Consider the following 17,181-nt stretch of genomic DNA (forward strand, 5'->3'; position numbering starts at 1 on the left):
GGAGAGCCAAGTTTGCAGATCACTGGTCTAGGCACAGAATGCAGTGATGCAGTTAGTGGGATTCTGAACTGATAGGTGGGATCATTAGGAAGATTACTGTAGGTGGGGTAGAGATAGGAAAATTGGAGACTTTAGAACTGTGCTACAATCAGGTCAGAGTTAGACTGTGGTTATCTATTAAGGGAACCTATTGATTTTGGACAGTCTTAATGACATACTGGGAGACAGACTGCTGTTCATTTCAAGGGCGCATGCTAGGTTTAGGCTCAGGTGAAAGGCAGGATTGGGCAGTTGGGAGGGAAAAGGTTAAGCTTAGGCACAAGGTTAAAGTTAGGTGTACATGGAGAGTATACAGAAAGAAACGGATTAGGCTGGGTCGTCATGGGCAAGAGTACCAAATTCTGCAAAGGTCAAGATCAGGTTAGGGTTATGAAGGGAATGTCAGGAGGGGGCTGAGTTGGAGCAACAAAGTATCAGAAGGATTATTTCTTTGTGCCATGATGTTAAACACCAAGGTAATATGCCCTTTTGTAAGTGTCACTTTAAAACAGTAAAGGGGCCCAGAGTGGTTGATTAAGTCTAGTTGAATTTTTTGGTTGGAATTTGAGTATGGAAAATGGCTGATGTATGGCTGATGTATCACACTATCCTTTATTAATGACAAACATGCATACTTTTCTTGTGATTTACTTTTACTTTTGACCCTCTGGGCCAAATCCGATTGCTGAACTTGCCAGCCCTAAGCACTGGCGAGTTCTTAATTTAAGCGAGGGGACCATCACCTTACCCTATTTAATTTAACACCCCCTCGGGCAGAAAATAACTCGCTTGGGTGATATAATTGCCCAGCGAGTTCTTTACACACTATTCAATTGCTATTTTCATACCTCCGGGTAGCGATGCTTCCCGGCAGACATGAGTGTTAGCTTAGACCTGCAAAGAGCAGGTCTAAATCAGCTAACACACATTGTCACCACTGCATCCGGGGGACTCCTTTAATAAGGAGATCCCCAGAGCTCCATGTCAGGCCGTTGCACATCTCCTAAGCCCTACACATAGTTGCGTTGGGCACCCCAGGCAATTTACATACCGCTGCTAATCACCCGCCGCCTCTCATCGCAAGTGCCACTGAGTAATTACAGTGTACTCTTACTGTAATTACTGTGTATCAGAGCCCCGGCAAAGCATGTTTAAAACTTCAGCCAAGGCTCCCCATTGGTCCACTGGCTGGACCATTTCATTGCCTCAGACAGTAGACCAATGGGGAGCCCTGCCGGGAGGTTCAAAGATTCTTTGCCGGGGCTCCGATAGACAGTAATTACAGTGACAAATACATTGTAATAACTCAGCGGTGTAATTACAATGTATTGCGGTGAGAGGCGGTGCATGATTAGCGGCAGTATGTAAATTGCCTGCGGTGCCTGGCGCAGCTTCGTTGGGGGCTTTGGCAATGTGAGAGCTCTGGAGGTCTCCTTATTAAAGGAGATCCCCAGATGCAGCAGCGGAAGATGGTGGTGGATGTTCGGCAGGTGCGCGCGCATGTGTAGGGAGTGAGACCGTGGTGCTGAAGGACAGCACCACAGGCTCACCATCGCCCAGTAAAAGGAAGCATTGCTAAGGCTTTTGCCTGAGTAATGCTCCCTAATGATCGGCCATGGCGCGAAGGAAACTGGCAATAGGATTTGCCAGTAATCCTCATGCGATGGCCAGGTGATAAGTAGCTCGCATCTTCTGTTGGGCCACTGAGTGAAAGTTGAAAGATCTTGCCTGATATTTCTCAAGTTTGAGAATTGATATCATAACTTAAACATGTTAAGTGTGTATGTAAGTTGCATTGAGATTTTTGTTGTGTATAAATGCTAATCTCAACAGCTGACATGACATGACATGTATTTTTCTTATGTAGTTAGTGGGTTATTTCAAAATTTGTCTCTTTTCATATACGGTACTTGTATACTGGGGAAAAAATCTTTCATAATTTTCCCTTTCTTCTTGTATGATAGCTGTTTGAATTTAATAAAAGTAATAATAGAAACAAATAACAGGCCAATTAAGGTAAGCAGGAAATAAGGGATTGAGAAGTTAACTATGATATTTGAAAAACCGTACTTGTGCCGAAACCCAATAAAAGTGGGAGTTCATCAGCGGAATGGAGTGGAAACATGGAAGTATGCTGAGGTCATGAGATGTTTACTGTGTCATAAGCCATGCACTCAGTGCTGAGCTTACCCATTTTCTGTTCAATGTCCCCCTTTAAAGTTTAAAGAGGAACTCCAGTGAAAATAATGTAATCAAAAAGTGCTTGATTTTTACAATAAGTATGTATAAATGATTTAGTCAGTGTTTGCCCATTGTAAAAGCTTTCCTCCCCCTGATTTACATTCTGACATTTATGACATGGTGATATTTTTACTGCTGGCCGTTGATGTCATTGGAAGTAGCCACTGCTTGTTTTTTTGGAAGTTGGAAACAGCTTTCTTGTGAAAAATATTTCAGTTAAAACGCGTTAAAGAGAAACTCCGACCAAGAATTGAACTTTATCCCAATCAGTAGCTGATACCCCCTTTTACATGAGAAATCTATTCCTTTTCACAAACAGACCATCAGGGGCGCTGTATGGCTGATATTGTGGTGAAATCCCTCCCATAAAGAAATTCTGAGTACGTACTCTTGGCAGTTTTCTGTCTGTGAACCTTGCTACATTGTGGGAAATAGCTGTTTCCAACTGCCAAAACAGCAAGCAGCAGCTACATCACCTGCCAACAGTAAAAATGTCACCATGTAATAAATGTCAGAATGTAAATCAAGGATTTAAAAGATTTTACAATGGGCAAACACTGACTAAATCATTTATACATAATTATTGTAAAAATGAAGCACTTTTTTTATTACATTATTTTCACTGGAGTTCCTCTTTAACAGTTATTTCCCACAATGCAAAGAGGTTCACAGACAGGAAACTGCTAGGACCATGGTCCTCACAGTTAACTGTGGGAGGGGTTCACCACAATATCAGCCATACAGAGCCCCATGATGATCCCTTTGTAAAAATAAATATATTTCTGACGTAAAAGGGGCTATCAGCTACTGATTGGGATGAAGTTCAATTCTTGGGTATGGTTTCTCTTTAAAACTCATCATGCATATTTTCACAGTCTCAGATATTGTGACATTGTTCCAGCGCTACCTCCTGAAGGAACAGCATGTACAATATGTAATAGCTGTATCCCCTTAAATGACCTGCAGTGTGGCTCTGGCACTTGCTCGGTTAGGGCTGGTGTATGCATTCAGCAAGTGTGGTCCAGGCCAGCACTCTGCAAACAGTGCTGGTATACACAGTAAACATATCACTGCACCAATGCCAGAAATTCCACATGAACGCATCTGAAATCTGTTAAGTGTTTAGGCTCAGGGAGATTCTAGTAAAGTTCATTTATAACAGACATGTTCTATTTCTGGGTACAGAGAGTCAAATTCAGTCTTTCCAAAGTTTTGTTCCAGGGTGCCTGTTTCATTTAAGCTAATGTTGCGCTGTAATATTAAATAGAGTTTCATACACCTGCAGTCTTAAGGAAAGCCAAGTATTTCCTGAATTTCTTGAATTTGTACTCCCACTATCACTCAGATGCTTTTTGAATTTGTTTTTTTAAATTACATAGGTCATCCTCTTCCTGTTTTAGGCAATTGTCAGCTTGACCTCAGTTATAGTTAGTATTGTAAGTCCGGGTTACATAAATGTTGTTTTAATTTAATACAGCACCATGGAATATACTGGCGCTTGGTAAATCAATAATAATAATACTTTATCCTCCTATTGAGTTTTAATGCTGTGCTTTTGCCACATGCACACATACACACACACACACACACAGACTATAAAGACAATAAGGGGGCGGTTTCCACTACTAAGCGATGTGCATGTGGCTACCTAGCCGCATCGCATCACTTCCGCCTCCGCCCGCATCACTTCTCGCATCATCTCTCGATGCAGAAGTGAATGGAGGAGATGGGACGCGGCTGCAGGCGGATGCGGCCGTGCGAGAATCTGTAGCATGCTGCAGATTCTCGGATCGCTCCGCACAACATGTATGCAGTGGAAACTCTTCCATTTCCATGCATGTGTTTCAGCACACCTGCGGTGTGATGCGGCTGTGTAGCCGCATCGCACTGCTCCTAGTGGAAACGGGCCCTAATTGTCTTGATGTATGAAGTCAACCAATTAAAAATAGTATATAAAAAGATGTTTGCATCTGCCACGCCGTAACAACTGATAAGCAGTATAGTGTAGGCTGGGACATAGTCCCTATATAAATTGCATTATGCTAGTTTTTCCTTTTATGTTGTTATAGTGACACTGTAATGGGTTGGTGGTGCATTCCTGTCATGAATGGTACCCTTCTGAGTCCTGGTCCTGGCTAATCCCTCATAGAAGACAATCTAACCATAATGTCTGACTCCATCCCATCTCCCCCAACCAGCAGCATTATATTGGTGCATAGGCCAGGTGATGGGAGGAATGTGGCCAGGATGATATGGACAGAGTTGTGGCATAAGACAGGAAAAGGCAATGCAGATTTGGGCTTCTGTTCTGAACTGGAAAATCAAGCTGAGCATTGGCACTCTCTGAGAGCAGCCTGCTCAGCTGAGGTGGCAAAGCTGTGCTATATACAATCTTGCCACTACTTTGCCGACATGATGGTGCACAAGATCATTTTATTATTATTTATGTCAATGGCTACTCAGACATCACCAATAAGAAAGCAGCTTCCCCGCTCTTGCCCTTCATTCCTCACTTTAAGATAGTAGTACAATTTATTATTAGAAGAACACTAGTATAATCTTATAGCCCACTCCACAATTCCTTCTACTGCACCAGACATTTTAATAGGGATTACCTAGGCATTGTTTGACATTGCAGATAAAATTGCTGAAGAAAAATTTTAAGAGGTTCCTAGGAAGCCCACGTCAACAGTCTTTCTGTAGTAGAATGAGGTCTTTATATCTGATGTGTTGCTTTATAATGCGCTATAGGAAATACATTGTATATATATATATGGCATTCTAATCAATAAAGGTGAAAGCTGTTGTGTACACTAAACAGCATATTATACAACTAAAAAGCATATTATACATTTCTTAACATTCATGATGAAGAAACAAATCAAACTATAAAAATCTTAATTGTGTTACTGACAGCAATGCAAGTTGTTCATGTGTAAAGAATTCCACTGCTGTGTTGGCCAACATGTACTATAATGACCTCATGGTCTTGTGCCTAGAGCAGGAGTGTATTGTGCCAGAGCACAACATTTATGATTTCAATTTACTTTTCTTGTTGGCTTGCCTGGACAGTGGACACATCTGGACAGTTGTGGTTAATCCAGTGACTCACAGATTGAAGGGGTTGCAGGGGCTGCTGAATGCTACACATGCTTACTTACAGTGAACCCGAGGTGAGAGCGATATGGAGGCTGCCATAATTATTTTCCTTTTAAGCAATACCAGTTTCCTAGCTATTCTCTGCCTCTAATACTTTAAGCCATAGACCCCGAACAAGCATATGCAGATCAGGTGTTACTGACATTATTGTCAGATTGGCAATAATGTCAATCTGCATGCTTGTTTCTGATGTAATTCAGACACTACTGCAGCCAAATAGACCAGCAGTGTAAGCATAGATACAGTATATACGCTGGCATCCAGTTTGTGATTAGCTTTTATTTTGGCAACTGGCATTGTTTAAAAGGAAATAAATATGGCAGCCTCCATATCACTCTCACCTCAGGATCACTTTAATGGTCACTTTGTCAAATATTGATCTATATATAAAGCATGATGCCCACAATAGACCTATTTGTTCAAGTAATTCTTCATATTAATCACATACCAAATATGGCAATTGAGACAAGAATAGTGTACCTTGTATGTTGCATAAAGTACCATGACTTAAAATGGTAGCAGGAAAAAAGGGCGCCGGCTGAGGGTGGACAAAAAGGGAGCCACCATAGACTTTAATGCAATTATCAGTAATATGGTGAAAAAATCAGAAAAAAGGGTGCCGTGATTGATATTGTAAACAACATTACAACATTATAGTTTTTGAAGTATATTATCGTTTTATAAGCTTGCAACGTTATACTTTTTGTCATATTATTTCATTTATATGTACAGATTTTATGTTATTAAAGATATTATCTTTACTATGTGTAAAAGGGTGTTTCTGCAGAGGGAGTGGTTAGGGTTAGGCACCACCAGGGTGGGTGGTTAGGGTTTGGCACCACTGGAGGGGGGTTAGGGTTAGGCACCACCAGGGTGGGTGGTTAGGGTTTGGCACCACTGGAGGGGGGTTAGGGTTAGGCACCACCGGGGGGTGGTTAGGGTTTGGCACCACAGGGGGGGGTTAGGGTTAGGCACCACCGGGGGGTGGTTAGGGTTTGGCATCACAGGGGGGGGTTAGGGTTAGGCACCACCGGGGGTGGTTAGGGTTTGGCACCACAGGGAGAATTAGGGTTAGGCACCACTGGGGGGTGGTTAGGGTTTGCCACCACTGGGGGTTAGGGTTAGGCGCCACTAGGGGAGTGGTTAGGGTTTGGCACCACCAGGGGGATGGTTAGGGTTAGGCACCACCAGGGTGGGTGGTTAGGGTTTGGCACCACTGGGGGGTTAGGGTTAGGCACCACCGGGGGGTGGTTAGGGTTAGGCACCACCGGGGGGGTGGTTAGGGTTTGGCACCACTGGGGGGGTTAGGGTTAGGCACCACCGGGGGGTGGTTAGGGTTTGGCACCACAGGGGGGGTTAGGGTTAGGCACCACCGGGGGGTGGTTAGGGTTTGGCACCACAGGGGGGTTAGGGTTAGGCACCACCGGGGGGTGGTTAGGATTAGGCACCACTAGGGGGGTGGTTAGGCACCAGCGGCTGAGTGGTTAGGGTTAGGCACCACTAGGGGAGTGGTTAGTTTTAGGCACCACCAGGGGAGGGTTCTGTGTGAGGGTAGGGTTGGGTTAAGCTGTATTGTTGAATTACGTAACGATATTTAACAATAATATCTTTTTGTTATTATTTCTTGTCTGTTTTTACAGCGGTATTTATCGTTAACAAAGCTTAACAACTATGTTTATCTTCATCAGATTTCGTTAATAACCAGCGCCATTTCGTTATCAAGTCGGGCCCTTTTTTCACGGCACCCTTTAATCATGCATGCCTTAAAATACCCTTTCTTTAAACACACTCATGTTAGCGGTGCATCTATCTTTTTCCAGCAATGAAAACTACAGTGACAGTTGTATTTTGTTTGCAACGCACTGTATTTAGACATGACTCACTAACTGTAGCTGCCAAAAGGAGTATTTCCTTGGGCTTTAATGCACAAAACGATTAATTTTAAAAACACTGAGCTGCTCCAGATACTTTTTGGCATGATATGCCATTAGATTGCAAACATAGCTGATGTGCTGTTATTAGAAATGTTGGATGTCAGAAATACTGTGTGTTGATTGGTTGTATTGTCTGAACAGGCAATATCTTTATACTGCAGGCTGCTCTAGATACAAATTTGACTTGAAATCCACAACAGTGTTATCTGTAGTTCATAAAGTCTTTACAGTTCATCCAGTCTTATAAATGACCCAGAAGTGTAGCAGGATGAGATAAACACGCATATATGTTATATAATATAGCCAGTTTTATGTGGCCCCGTAGGATTTTATGGAAATAATCCAAAGACCTAGACATTTTTGCATGTGCGAAATAGCTTTATGCAGTTCTGATCCTGTTATGTATCATGCATGAAGAAGAAACGTAAAGTTTTGAAAGCTTTAAAGGAAATTGTGTACAGTTAGTAATCATTTTAGGTATTGCCTAAACAACTTAATTAATTTCCCATGGAATCGTAATTATGATGTGTAAATTCACAATGACTTTCTGCGAAAAAACAATTTTCTCATACTCATAGATTTCAATGTGTTTGTGAAAAAATATGCTTTCTCGTGCCCATAGACATCAAGGCATTTGTGTGACATTGGCCTCAATTCATTAAGCTTATCTCCTGTCTTTAATATCATTTCTAGAGTTATCACCGTGGTGATAAGACATTTAGTATTCAGGAAACATTTAACCTCAGGCAAACCTAAAGTTAACTCTTCTGTCTTTAAGTTAAAGTGAGATCTCTAAAGTTAGCTCTTCAATCCTTAAAGGAATCGTCAGGCAAAAAAAAAAGTCAGTTTCACCTACCTGGGGCTTCTACTAGCCCAATGCAGCCATCCTGTGCCCTCGTAGTCTCTCACTGCTGCTCCAGTCCCCTGCCACCAGCTAGTTTCGTGTTTGCCGACCTCGGGGTCGGCCGGCCGCATAGCGTACATTTTTACGCATTCCCGCTGGTACAGAAACATTAACGCATGCATTTTTACGCGTTAGTGATGAAACGCGTAAAAATGTACGCATTGCACCACTAACGCGTAAAAATGTATGCGTTAATGTTCCTGCACCAGCAGGAATGCGTAAAAATGTACGCAATGCGGCCCGCCGACCCGAAGGTCGGCAAAAACGAAACTAGCTGGTGGTGGGGGACTGGAGCAGCAGTGAGTGACTACGAGGGCACAGGATGGTTACATGGGGCTGGTAGAAGCCCCAAGTAACTGAAACTCCTTTTTTTTTGTTTGCCTGACGATTCCTTTAAAATAACTCCAGAATTCTAAAGTTAAAGACAGGCTGTTAATTAACTGCATGTGAAATTAACTAGAGGAGGTAACTTAACCACTTGAGGACTGCAGGGCTAAACCCCCCTAGTGACCAGGCAATTTTTAGCTAAATTGGCCACTGCAGCTTTAAGGCCAAGCTGCAGGGCCGCACAACTCAGCACACAAGTGATCCCCCCCCCCTTTTCTCCCCACCAACAGAGCTCTCTGTTGGTGGGGTCTGATCGCTCCCCCTATGTTTATTTTTTTTTTAATCAATATTTGTGTTGCTGCCTTTTTAAAAAAAAAAAACTGTTGCTTTAAACCCCTTCCCTCCCTCCCTCCCTCCCACCCCACAGCCGACCAATTACGGCGATCGGCTGTCATAGGCTTCTGCCTATGAGAGCCGATCGCTCTCTTGTCCCCCATGGGGACAGCCGTGTCACACGGCTGTCCCCAGTGCAGCGCTGCTGCTCATCGCAGCGCTGCACCTAGTAAATAGACGGCGTGATCGCCGTCTAACAGTCTCCCGAGCGGCAATAGCCTCTCGGAGACTGAAGGCGGGGCGGAGCTCCGCCCTCCGTGCATGAGATGCGCACGCACCATGCGCACGATCTCATGCAAAACAGAGCCCCAGGACTTTACGCCAATTGGCGTTAGGCGGTCCTGGGGCTGCCGCCGCGGCCACGCCTACTGGTGTGACGCGGGCGGCAGAAGGTTAATTACAGAGGAGGCAACTTTAGGACTGAAGAGATAAGATAACTCTTTCACTGTGAAAACGTATCTCTACACCTTAAAGAGAATCTGTACTCTAAAATTCTTACAATAAAAAGCATACCATTCTATTCATTATGTTCTCCTGGGCCCCTCTGTTCTATTTCTGCCACTCCCTGCTGCAATCCTGGCTTGTAATTTACATTTTTAGGCAGTGTTTACAAACAAAAGACAAGGCTTCTAACTAGAGTGTGATAGGCTTGAGAGTAGCTCAGTCTCTGACTCATACAGAGCTTGGAGAGGGCGTGTATAGCTTCTGCCAATGACAAGCAGTGCAGCACATTCCACACATTTCAGCCTCAGCCGACAGAGCCGACAGAATAGAGAAGATTAGATCATATAACAGAGATAACACAGCCACTGTGCAACTAGAAAAGGCTGCAGTAACACAGACCACATTAGAACAGGTATAGGAACTTATAGGATAGAAGAAATAAGACTGAACATTTTTTTTACAGAGTCTATTTAATAAGGCAAGATTGATGTGTGGTGGTAAGTTTTCTCTTGCCTTATTATATCCAGCATGATCTTAGTGAATTGAGGCCATGTGTTTTCTCATTACCATACAAGAGTGAATTCATTGAGTGTAATAAACATATTTATCTCATCATGCTGTTTTTTTACATAAGAGCCATTCATACTTGCATGTGTTTTTGCAAAATGCATCCATTGCTAAAATACTATATTTTAACGGCATTATAGTTTTTTCTGCAATTTTCAGGTTTTTTTTCTGTATTTTGCACTTGTTGTACATTTTAAATCATGGGGCAGGGCTTCTTTTTTCACATGTGAAATATTGTGTTTTGTATGAAAAGTTGCATGCAGTTTTGAAGTTAATAAGATACATTTTCATGCACGGTAATTTAAAGTAAATGGGAATCATAAAAAATAAATGAACTAGATACTTACCTAAGGAGAGGGAAGACTCTGGGTCCTATAGAGCCTTCCCACTCCTCTCTCAGTACCCATTCCAGCGCTGGCTCCCCAGTAGCAGTATTTGACCGTTTTGGTCAAATACTGCTCTCTCTCTGCTGCGAAGGAAGCTTCAGAAGTTTTCAGGAACCTGAGTGCTCCCAAAGACGGGTCGCTCCATAGTACGCACTCTCATGCACTCGTGTGTGCGCAGTATGGAGCCGCCTGTCTTTGGAAGGACTCGGCTCCCAAAGACTTCCGTAGTCCCCTGCGGTGGGGGATACAAACGGGGAAGCCAGCACTGCAACAAGGGCACCGGGAGAGGAGCAGGAAGGCTCTATAACAGGGATTTTTTTTTAAACCTGTGGTACGCATACCACCAGTGATAAATTGCTGTTGGCCAGGTGGTATGCACCAGGTTTGCCTGCCACTTAATTGCCCTGCTGAGACTTGTCCTGGTCCTGTCCTACCTCCACAAAGTTCTACTCCCCCCTCACTCACTCTTCTCCCTGCTGCCCTGTGGCATACTTCAGACCTCAAATCAGCAGAGAGGAATCCAGACATCACTGGCCACTTCCTGTATTTGATGAATACGCGCTGTCATTGTGCTGTTTGCCTGGTTGTCTCTTCACCGTGGCCAGGTTACCGCTGAACTGAGGTCTGAACTATTCCACAGGCCAACACAGCGAGGAACGAGTGAGGGGAGACAAACTTTGTGGTGAGTCACTGCCCAGTTCTCTGGTGGTGGTGGGAGGCTACCTATGTTAAAGCTCTGGATCCTAAAGAAGCTTCCCCCTTCCTTCTCAGTGGAAGGGATCCAGCGCTGGGACATCCTGAAGAGCTCCTTGTCAATGTGCGTGCAGGCGCAGTATCGGCTTTCCGCTCTAGTGGAAACGATTTGAGCCTGTTCGGGTCTGACCTTTTTTGCGATAGTGGTCCTTTAATCTATAAAATGTAACACCTTTCATGGGCATAATATATGATGGATGATAGATAGATAGGTAGTAAATGGTTGTGACAAAATTAGTGCTACTTTAGTCTGTTTGTAATATTTTTTAGCTACTCTGCAGTTTAGGGAAGCCGAAAAATCCTTCTTTTCAACACATTATATTTCTGGCCTTAGTGTGGTAAGTTCATGAAAGGGTTTAGCAGTTCCTGGACAGTGCAAAGCGTTGGAATTTACAACTATTAGCTGCACTGAATGTGTTTGGTTTTATGTCTCACAACCCAGATTCAATTTCAAAGAAGTTTTTATTTGGAATACTGAATCACCCTCCATTATAACAAGCAAATTCTGCAGTTTTCCAGTTGCTAGATCCTCTGCGCCCACAGTATTTTTTATTTAAACCTACCAATGGGAAAAAAACATATAACATGTCTTATTGCAAAATACTCCTTCTTAGAAGCGTAATTAGTACCTCTAGGAGAGTTGTTTTTTTTGAATGTGTGCAGCTTTTTCTCCATTTTTTAGCTTTCTTCATGTAAATGTAATCATATATATAAACAATTGTTCAAAACGGAGGCACCAGATAAAGATAAAATAGTTAAAAAACATTTAAAAAGGGGAGGTAGTGGTGGACCTACCTCCCACAAGTAGACACACGATCAGGTATTCACTGGAAAATATCTTTATTCAAATAGACTCCATATCATTATTCTATTTAAATTAAGATATTTCCAGTGAATAACTGATTGAGTGTCTCCTTGTGGGAGGTAAGTCCACCACTACCTCCCCCTTTTAAAACGTTTTTAACTATTTTATCCTTATCTGTCGCCTCCGTTTTGAATAATTGTTTATTCTGAGTGTCCACCCTTGGTGGAGGGGTGTTACCCCCCTTTTCTTCTACTTCTATGGAGAGCATATTTTTTAACCTGAGTGGGTATCGGGTCTAATCTCCCCACCTGCCTACTGAGTGGTTACCAGAGATAACCCACCTTTGTGAGTATATTCTCATATATTTACTCATATGACCAATTGGTTTGGCATACTGGACTATTGTGGCTCTAGATCTGCGTTGTTTTTCAAATAATCATATACTGTATATGCTAATCAAAGTAATAAATTCAAATAATCATGAGCATATTATTTTTATTATTATCATTGATTTATATAGCACCATCATCTTCAGTGACACTGTACGTGTAGTAAGATTACCTTTTGGGGGAAAACTACGGGTCAAGAAGGATTCATTAAAACTTCCCCAGCAATTCTTGTACATCACTGTCAACCAGACAACCTTTGCCTTTTCCATTGGCAATTATCCATATTTTCCGTAGAGCAAGTTTGAGCAAATTTCAATTTTGTGAGGCAAAGTAAACTTGGCCAAATTTGCTTAGAGCCTATGCATTGCTTCACAAAACTGCATCTGTCCTTTGTTCCCTGATGGAGTTACATGAGGCGGAGCATTAGCTCATCGTGGATTTTCCCCCTACGTTTTCTCCTAAGAGAATTTTTTTTCTTCTTCTGGACTATAAAAATTGAAAACGTACCAAAAAGTAGGTGAAAAAGTACTGTCAAAATTATTCTTTTTTGCTGCTGACTTAAAAGTATTTTATTGATAAGGTGTAAAAATATTGTATAGAACTTGACAAGTAACTAGATAAAATACTATCCTGGCAACATTGTACAGATCAGCTAATCTTTCATTTCTTCAGTGCTCCCAGTGCTCCCAGTTGCAGACATAGTCAACAAAATTGTAAAGAGGTCATATTGAAAGACCTAAATAGTTTTGCTATTTAAATGCTTTTTTTTGGATTAAACTAAGACTGGAAAATGAGCCTTGAAACACCCAATTTAGTATTTTCCTGTATACAAGAGAGGGTTATTTAAGTGAACAGTCTACACCAACCTTACACCAACCTTACTACTTACAACGTTAACTTATTCCTTCAAAAATAATAACATTTTTAAAAGATTAGCATGCCCTAATGTGGCACAACCTTCTAAAATCTAATTCTGACTGTCCTAAAACATAATCAATATTCATGATTGCATAGGTACCCAAGGTCACCTAGTCCACCACTCTAATGTTCCCAGACCACCACTCTAATGGTCCTAGGCTCTAATGTTCCTTATGGCAGGGACAGCACCGCTGTTTCTAATTCAGACAGACATTGGTCCAGATGGTTTGTCCCTAAAGTCCTCAATGAGGGTCATTCAATATGTATGGTAAATGATGACTTGCCTTAAAAAAATTATATTCCTTAAAACGGTACTCATAAAAAATGGAGCGAATTAATTAACGACATTTAAACTCTCTCCTGTATCTGGAGTGGGGTGTTTTCCTCTGATGTTCCAGCTATCGGTCACATGTTTCCTTTTCTCTGATCTCCACTCTCACCTATTGCTAACTATTTGTAGTATTTTGCTGATCAGGAAAGTAGATCTACTGTACATTATGCTTCCTCTAATACAACGATAAGGTCTGATCTGATCTAATTCACTACAAGTGGGTGAAAAAGTACTGCCAAAATTCTGAGTATTTTGTTGCTTGCTGGCTTACAAGGCATTTTACTGGTAAGATTTGAACTCATCCCTATTGGTAGCAGTTTGTATGTGTTTCTCTGTATTGTTTTGTTTTTCCTGTTTTAAGTTAATATTGAATCTATGCATTCTTTTTTTTCCTTATTCATCTGTATCAGTAACTTGATATGCAGTCTTGAATTGTCTGTTTCATGGTTATAAATTGTGCCCAAATGATCTCTCTAAAGCTCTGGCTGTATGTATTAACACATTTCGTTTGTGATTAAAAAAATGCCATTTCTTACACTTTTACTTTGAATGTGCAAAAATAACTCGTGTATTATTGATATTTCTAAATGTTTTAATGCACCATTTATGTATTTTTTTTTTAATATTTCAAATACACAGTGAATTCAATGTTATCATGTTTTCTTCAACAGACATTGATGAATGCAGCACTATCCCTGGTATTTGTAATGGAGGAGAATGTTCTAACACAATTGGTAGCTATTATTGCATTTGTCCACGTGGATATCTCACATCAGTCGATGGCTTACATTGCATTGGTAAGTTGACTGTTATATTGAATGTACATGTATTAACCATATGCTATTAGTATACTAGAGAATTGGATGCTCTTATATTCTCGGGCCAAGTGTGCATATCTTTGCTGAGATAGAAGATATTTTGCTGGCCAGACTGTAGATAGTTTAAATCTGTGTACACTGAAGTGGTAGGATTGCAGTCACTTTAGTCAGATATAATGATGGCTAGAGGTGAGCAGCACATTATTCTAACACCACAATTATCTTTGCTGAAGACGTTGGGGACAGAAAATTACTAAAGAAGCAAGATGTCTGCTGGACTCCCAACTTTCTGATCTTGAAGATAAATTAATTTGGCCAGATTGGATTGGATTTGTTGAATGCAGCACTATCCATGGTATAAGCTCTCTCCTTGCTAAAGGGCCCACCTACCCCTCTGAAAGTTGTAGAAAGAGTTCATACTGTGTTTCATGGTTACATGGGTTTGTAAAATATTTCTGACCTGGTAATAAATATGTTCTTATTTGTGTTCAGATGAATGCCATATTCATCCCGAAGATCCCATATCTGAGCCCCTAGATGACCTCTTGTCCAGGTATTCAGAATGGACCAGTGAGAACACCACTCGCCACCCTCATTGATATCAGCCCAAACCAGCTTTTAGCATTGGGGACAAACATTGATTGTGTGTGTGTGTTCACACTGCATGCATTGCGGACCAGTACGGTCCGAATGCATTCTGCACGCATTTTGCAAGCGCTTGGCTGTCTCATTCACTACAGTGAATGGGAATCAGCCACACAACGCATGCAAAGACAGATGGCATGCGTTCGTACGCGTTGCGGTTCTGATCGCACGGCCATCTGCGTTGGTAATGTGAACGGGGCCTGTGTTTTGAATTTTTTAATGACTTTAGTTCAGCTTTCAATAAAAAGTAAAATAATTTCTTATAGTTCAGGCATTTATTATGAGTAAGAAGAGCTACAGGATTAAACATACTGACATATCCAAGTGTTTCTTTGCATAGTCAAGCAACTGTCTCTGCTTCATGTGACCATAGCCCCAAACTCCTGAGCGAGATGTATGCTATATGTATGGTAACTTATAAACAGTTTATGTCTACTTATCATATTGTGTCCTCAGATAAACCTTGTACTGCCTTTCTGGACTTCATCATTATTTAGGTCAACTGAGGTTCTCTCTATGGAGGAGAAAACTATCTTCTCTTTGTCTTACCCAGTGTACAAGTGTACTACATATATGTGTATATAAACAACTTAAAGGAATATCTGAATAAACCCTGATTTTTTATATTACCAATTAAGTTAAACAGATCACAGACCCTGAACTAGGAACATTAATTTTCAGCTGTGGTTGCATTTGTTTGGCCAGGGGTGCTGTGAAACAATCCTCTGTTGAAGGCTTGTTGTGTTCTAATGGTCATGATTTAGAAGAAAACCAGAACATTTTTGTTGTATGCAACGAATCATATGCTGAAGATTAATATCCACCATTGTTTCTAGTGTCTCTGTGCTGACAGATGAAGTTCTCTTAAGCCAAGATATGATACTGACACACAAACTGTATGTAAAGCAAAGTAAAGGTGCCCATACAACAGAGGATGTATGGGCAGATCGACCAAGAGACAGATCTCAAATCTGATCGGAGAGATCTATTGCCTGCCCATACACCTCAGGCCAATTCCTGATCAATTTCATGTTGAAATTGATCCGGAATGGGCTTTGTTACGCATCATCTGCCATCTCGCCAGCCCAATGCTGTCCCCCCTAATGCTCAATGTGCCCACCCCACCGGTGCCCAGTGCACTATACATTACCTGTCCGTGGCCGCCATAGATCCGGGCTGGCTCCTGGATCAGCCCCTCGACTCTGACTCTACAGCCCTGGAAATAATGCACATTTTGCTGTGCATTTACTGGACAACATGCGTGTTTCCAGTGACAGTGAAACATACTTTCAATGTTCTGTATGCATCACTGTATGTGTCACATCACACTCCTAAGGCACGATGTGACTTATCACCAGTTGCACTGGGATTCCTATTACAATTCAATGTTTAAGGTGTAAAAGTAGCCTAAATGTAGTAAAATGTTTTTGGATCACATGGAGTGATCAGTTTTTACTCTTCTTATTGTCTGGTCATGATGATGTTCCAGTGTAGGATAAAACAGGAGTGAGACATGATCACATGCTTCTCCATGAGTTCTCTCGCAGCAGAAAATCTCCTAGAATGATCCCTATTGTTAACATTATCTTTTACTCTTTATAAACAGTAAGGCCCTGTTTTTCACTTAATCAGTTGCTCTCAGTTATAACTGAAAGGACAACTAATTTTCAAAGTAATGCCCATGTTTTCCTATGGCACCTTTAACACTTAAAGAGGAACTCCAGTGAAAATAATGTAATAAAAAAAGTGCTTCATTTTTACAACAATTATGTATAAATGTTTTAGTCAGTGTTTGCCCATTGTAAAATCTTTTAAATCCCTGATTTACATTCTGACATTTCTTACATGGTGACATTTTTACTATTGGCAGGTGATGTAGCTGCTGCATGCTGTTTTGGCAGTTGGAAACAGCTATTTCCCACAATGTAGCAAGGTTCACAGACAGGAAACTGCCAGGAGTACCATGGTCCTCAGAATTTCTTTGTGGGAGGGGTTTCACCACAATATCAGTCATACAGCGCCCCCTGATGGTCTGTTTGTGAAATGGAATAGATTTCTCATGCAAAAGGGGGTATCAGCTACTGATTGGGATAAAGTTCAATTATTGGTCGGAGTTTCTCTTTAACGC

The 17,181-nt window shown here is 41.6% G+C and overlaps 1 protein-coding gene across 1 annotated transcript in view; it reads left to right on the plus strand.

Moving 5' to 3' along the window:
• FBN2 (fibrillin 2) overlaps positions 1 to 17,181 on the plus strand; it is a 341,314-nt gene that overhangs the window by 96,336 nt on the left and 227,797 nt on the right. Inside the window, exon 8 of the mRNA XM_068246690.1 lies at positions 14,262 to 14,387. Within this exon, the coding sequence (XP_068102791.1) occupies positions 14,262 to 14,387 (126 nt within the window). The remainder of the gene's footprint in view (positions 1 to 14,261; positions 14,388 to 17,181) is intronic.

The sequence above is a fragment of the Hyperolius riggenbachi genome, chromosome 1 (genome assembly GCF_040937935.1).
Source record: "Hyperolius riggenbachi isolate aHypRig1 chromosome 1, aHypRig1.pri, whole genome shotgun sequence".
Classification (NCBI taxonomy): Eukaryota; Metazoa; Chordata; class Amphibia; order Anura; family Hyperoliidae; genus Hyperolius; species Hyperolius riggenbachi.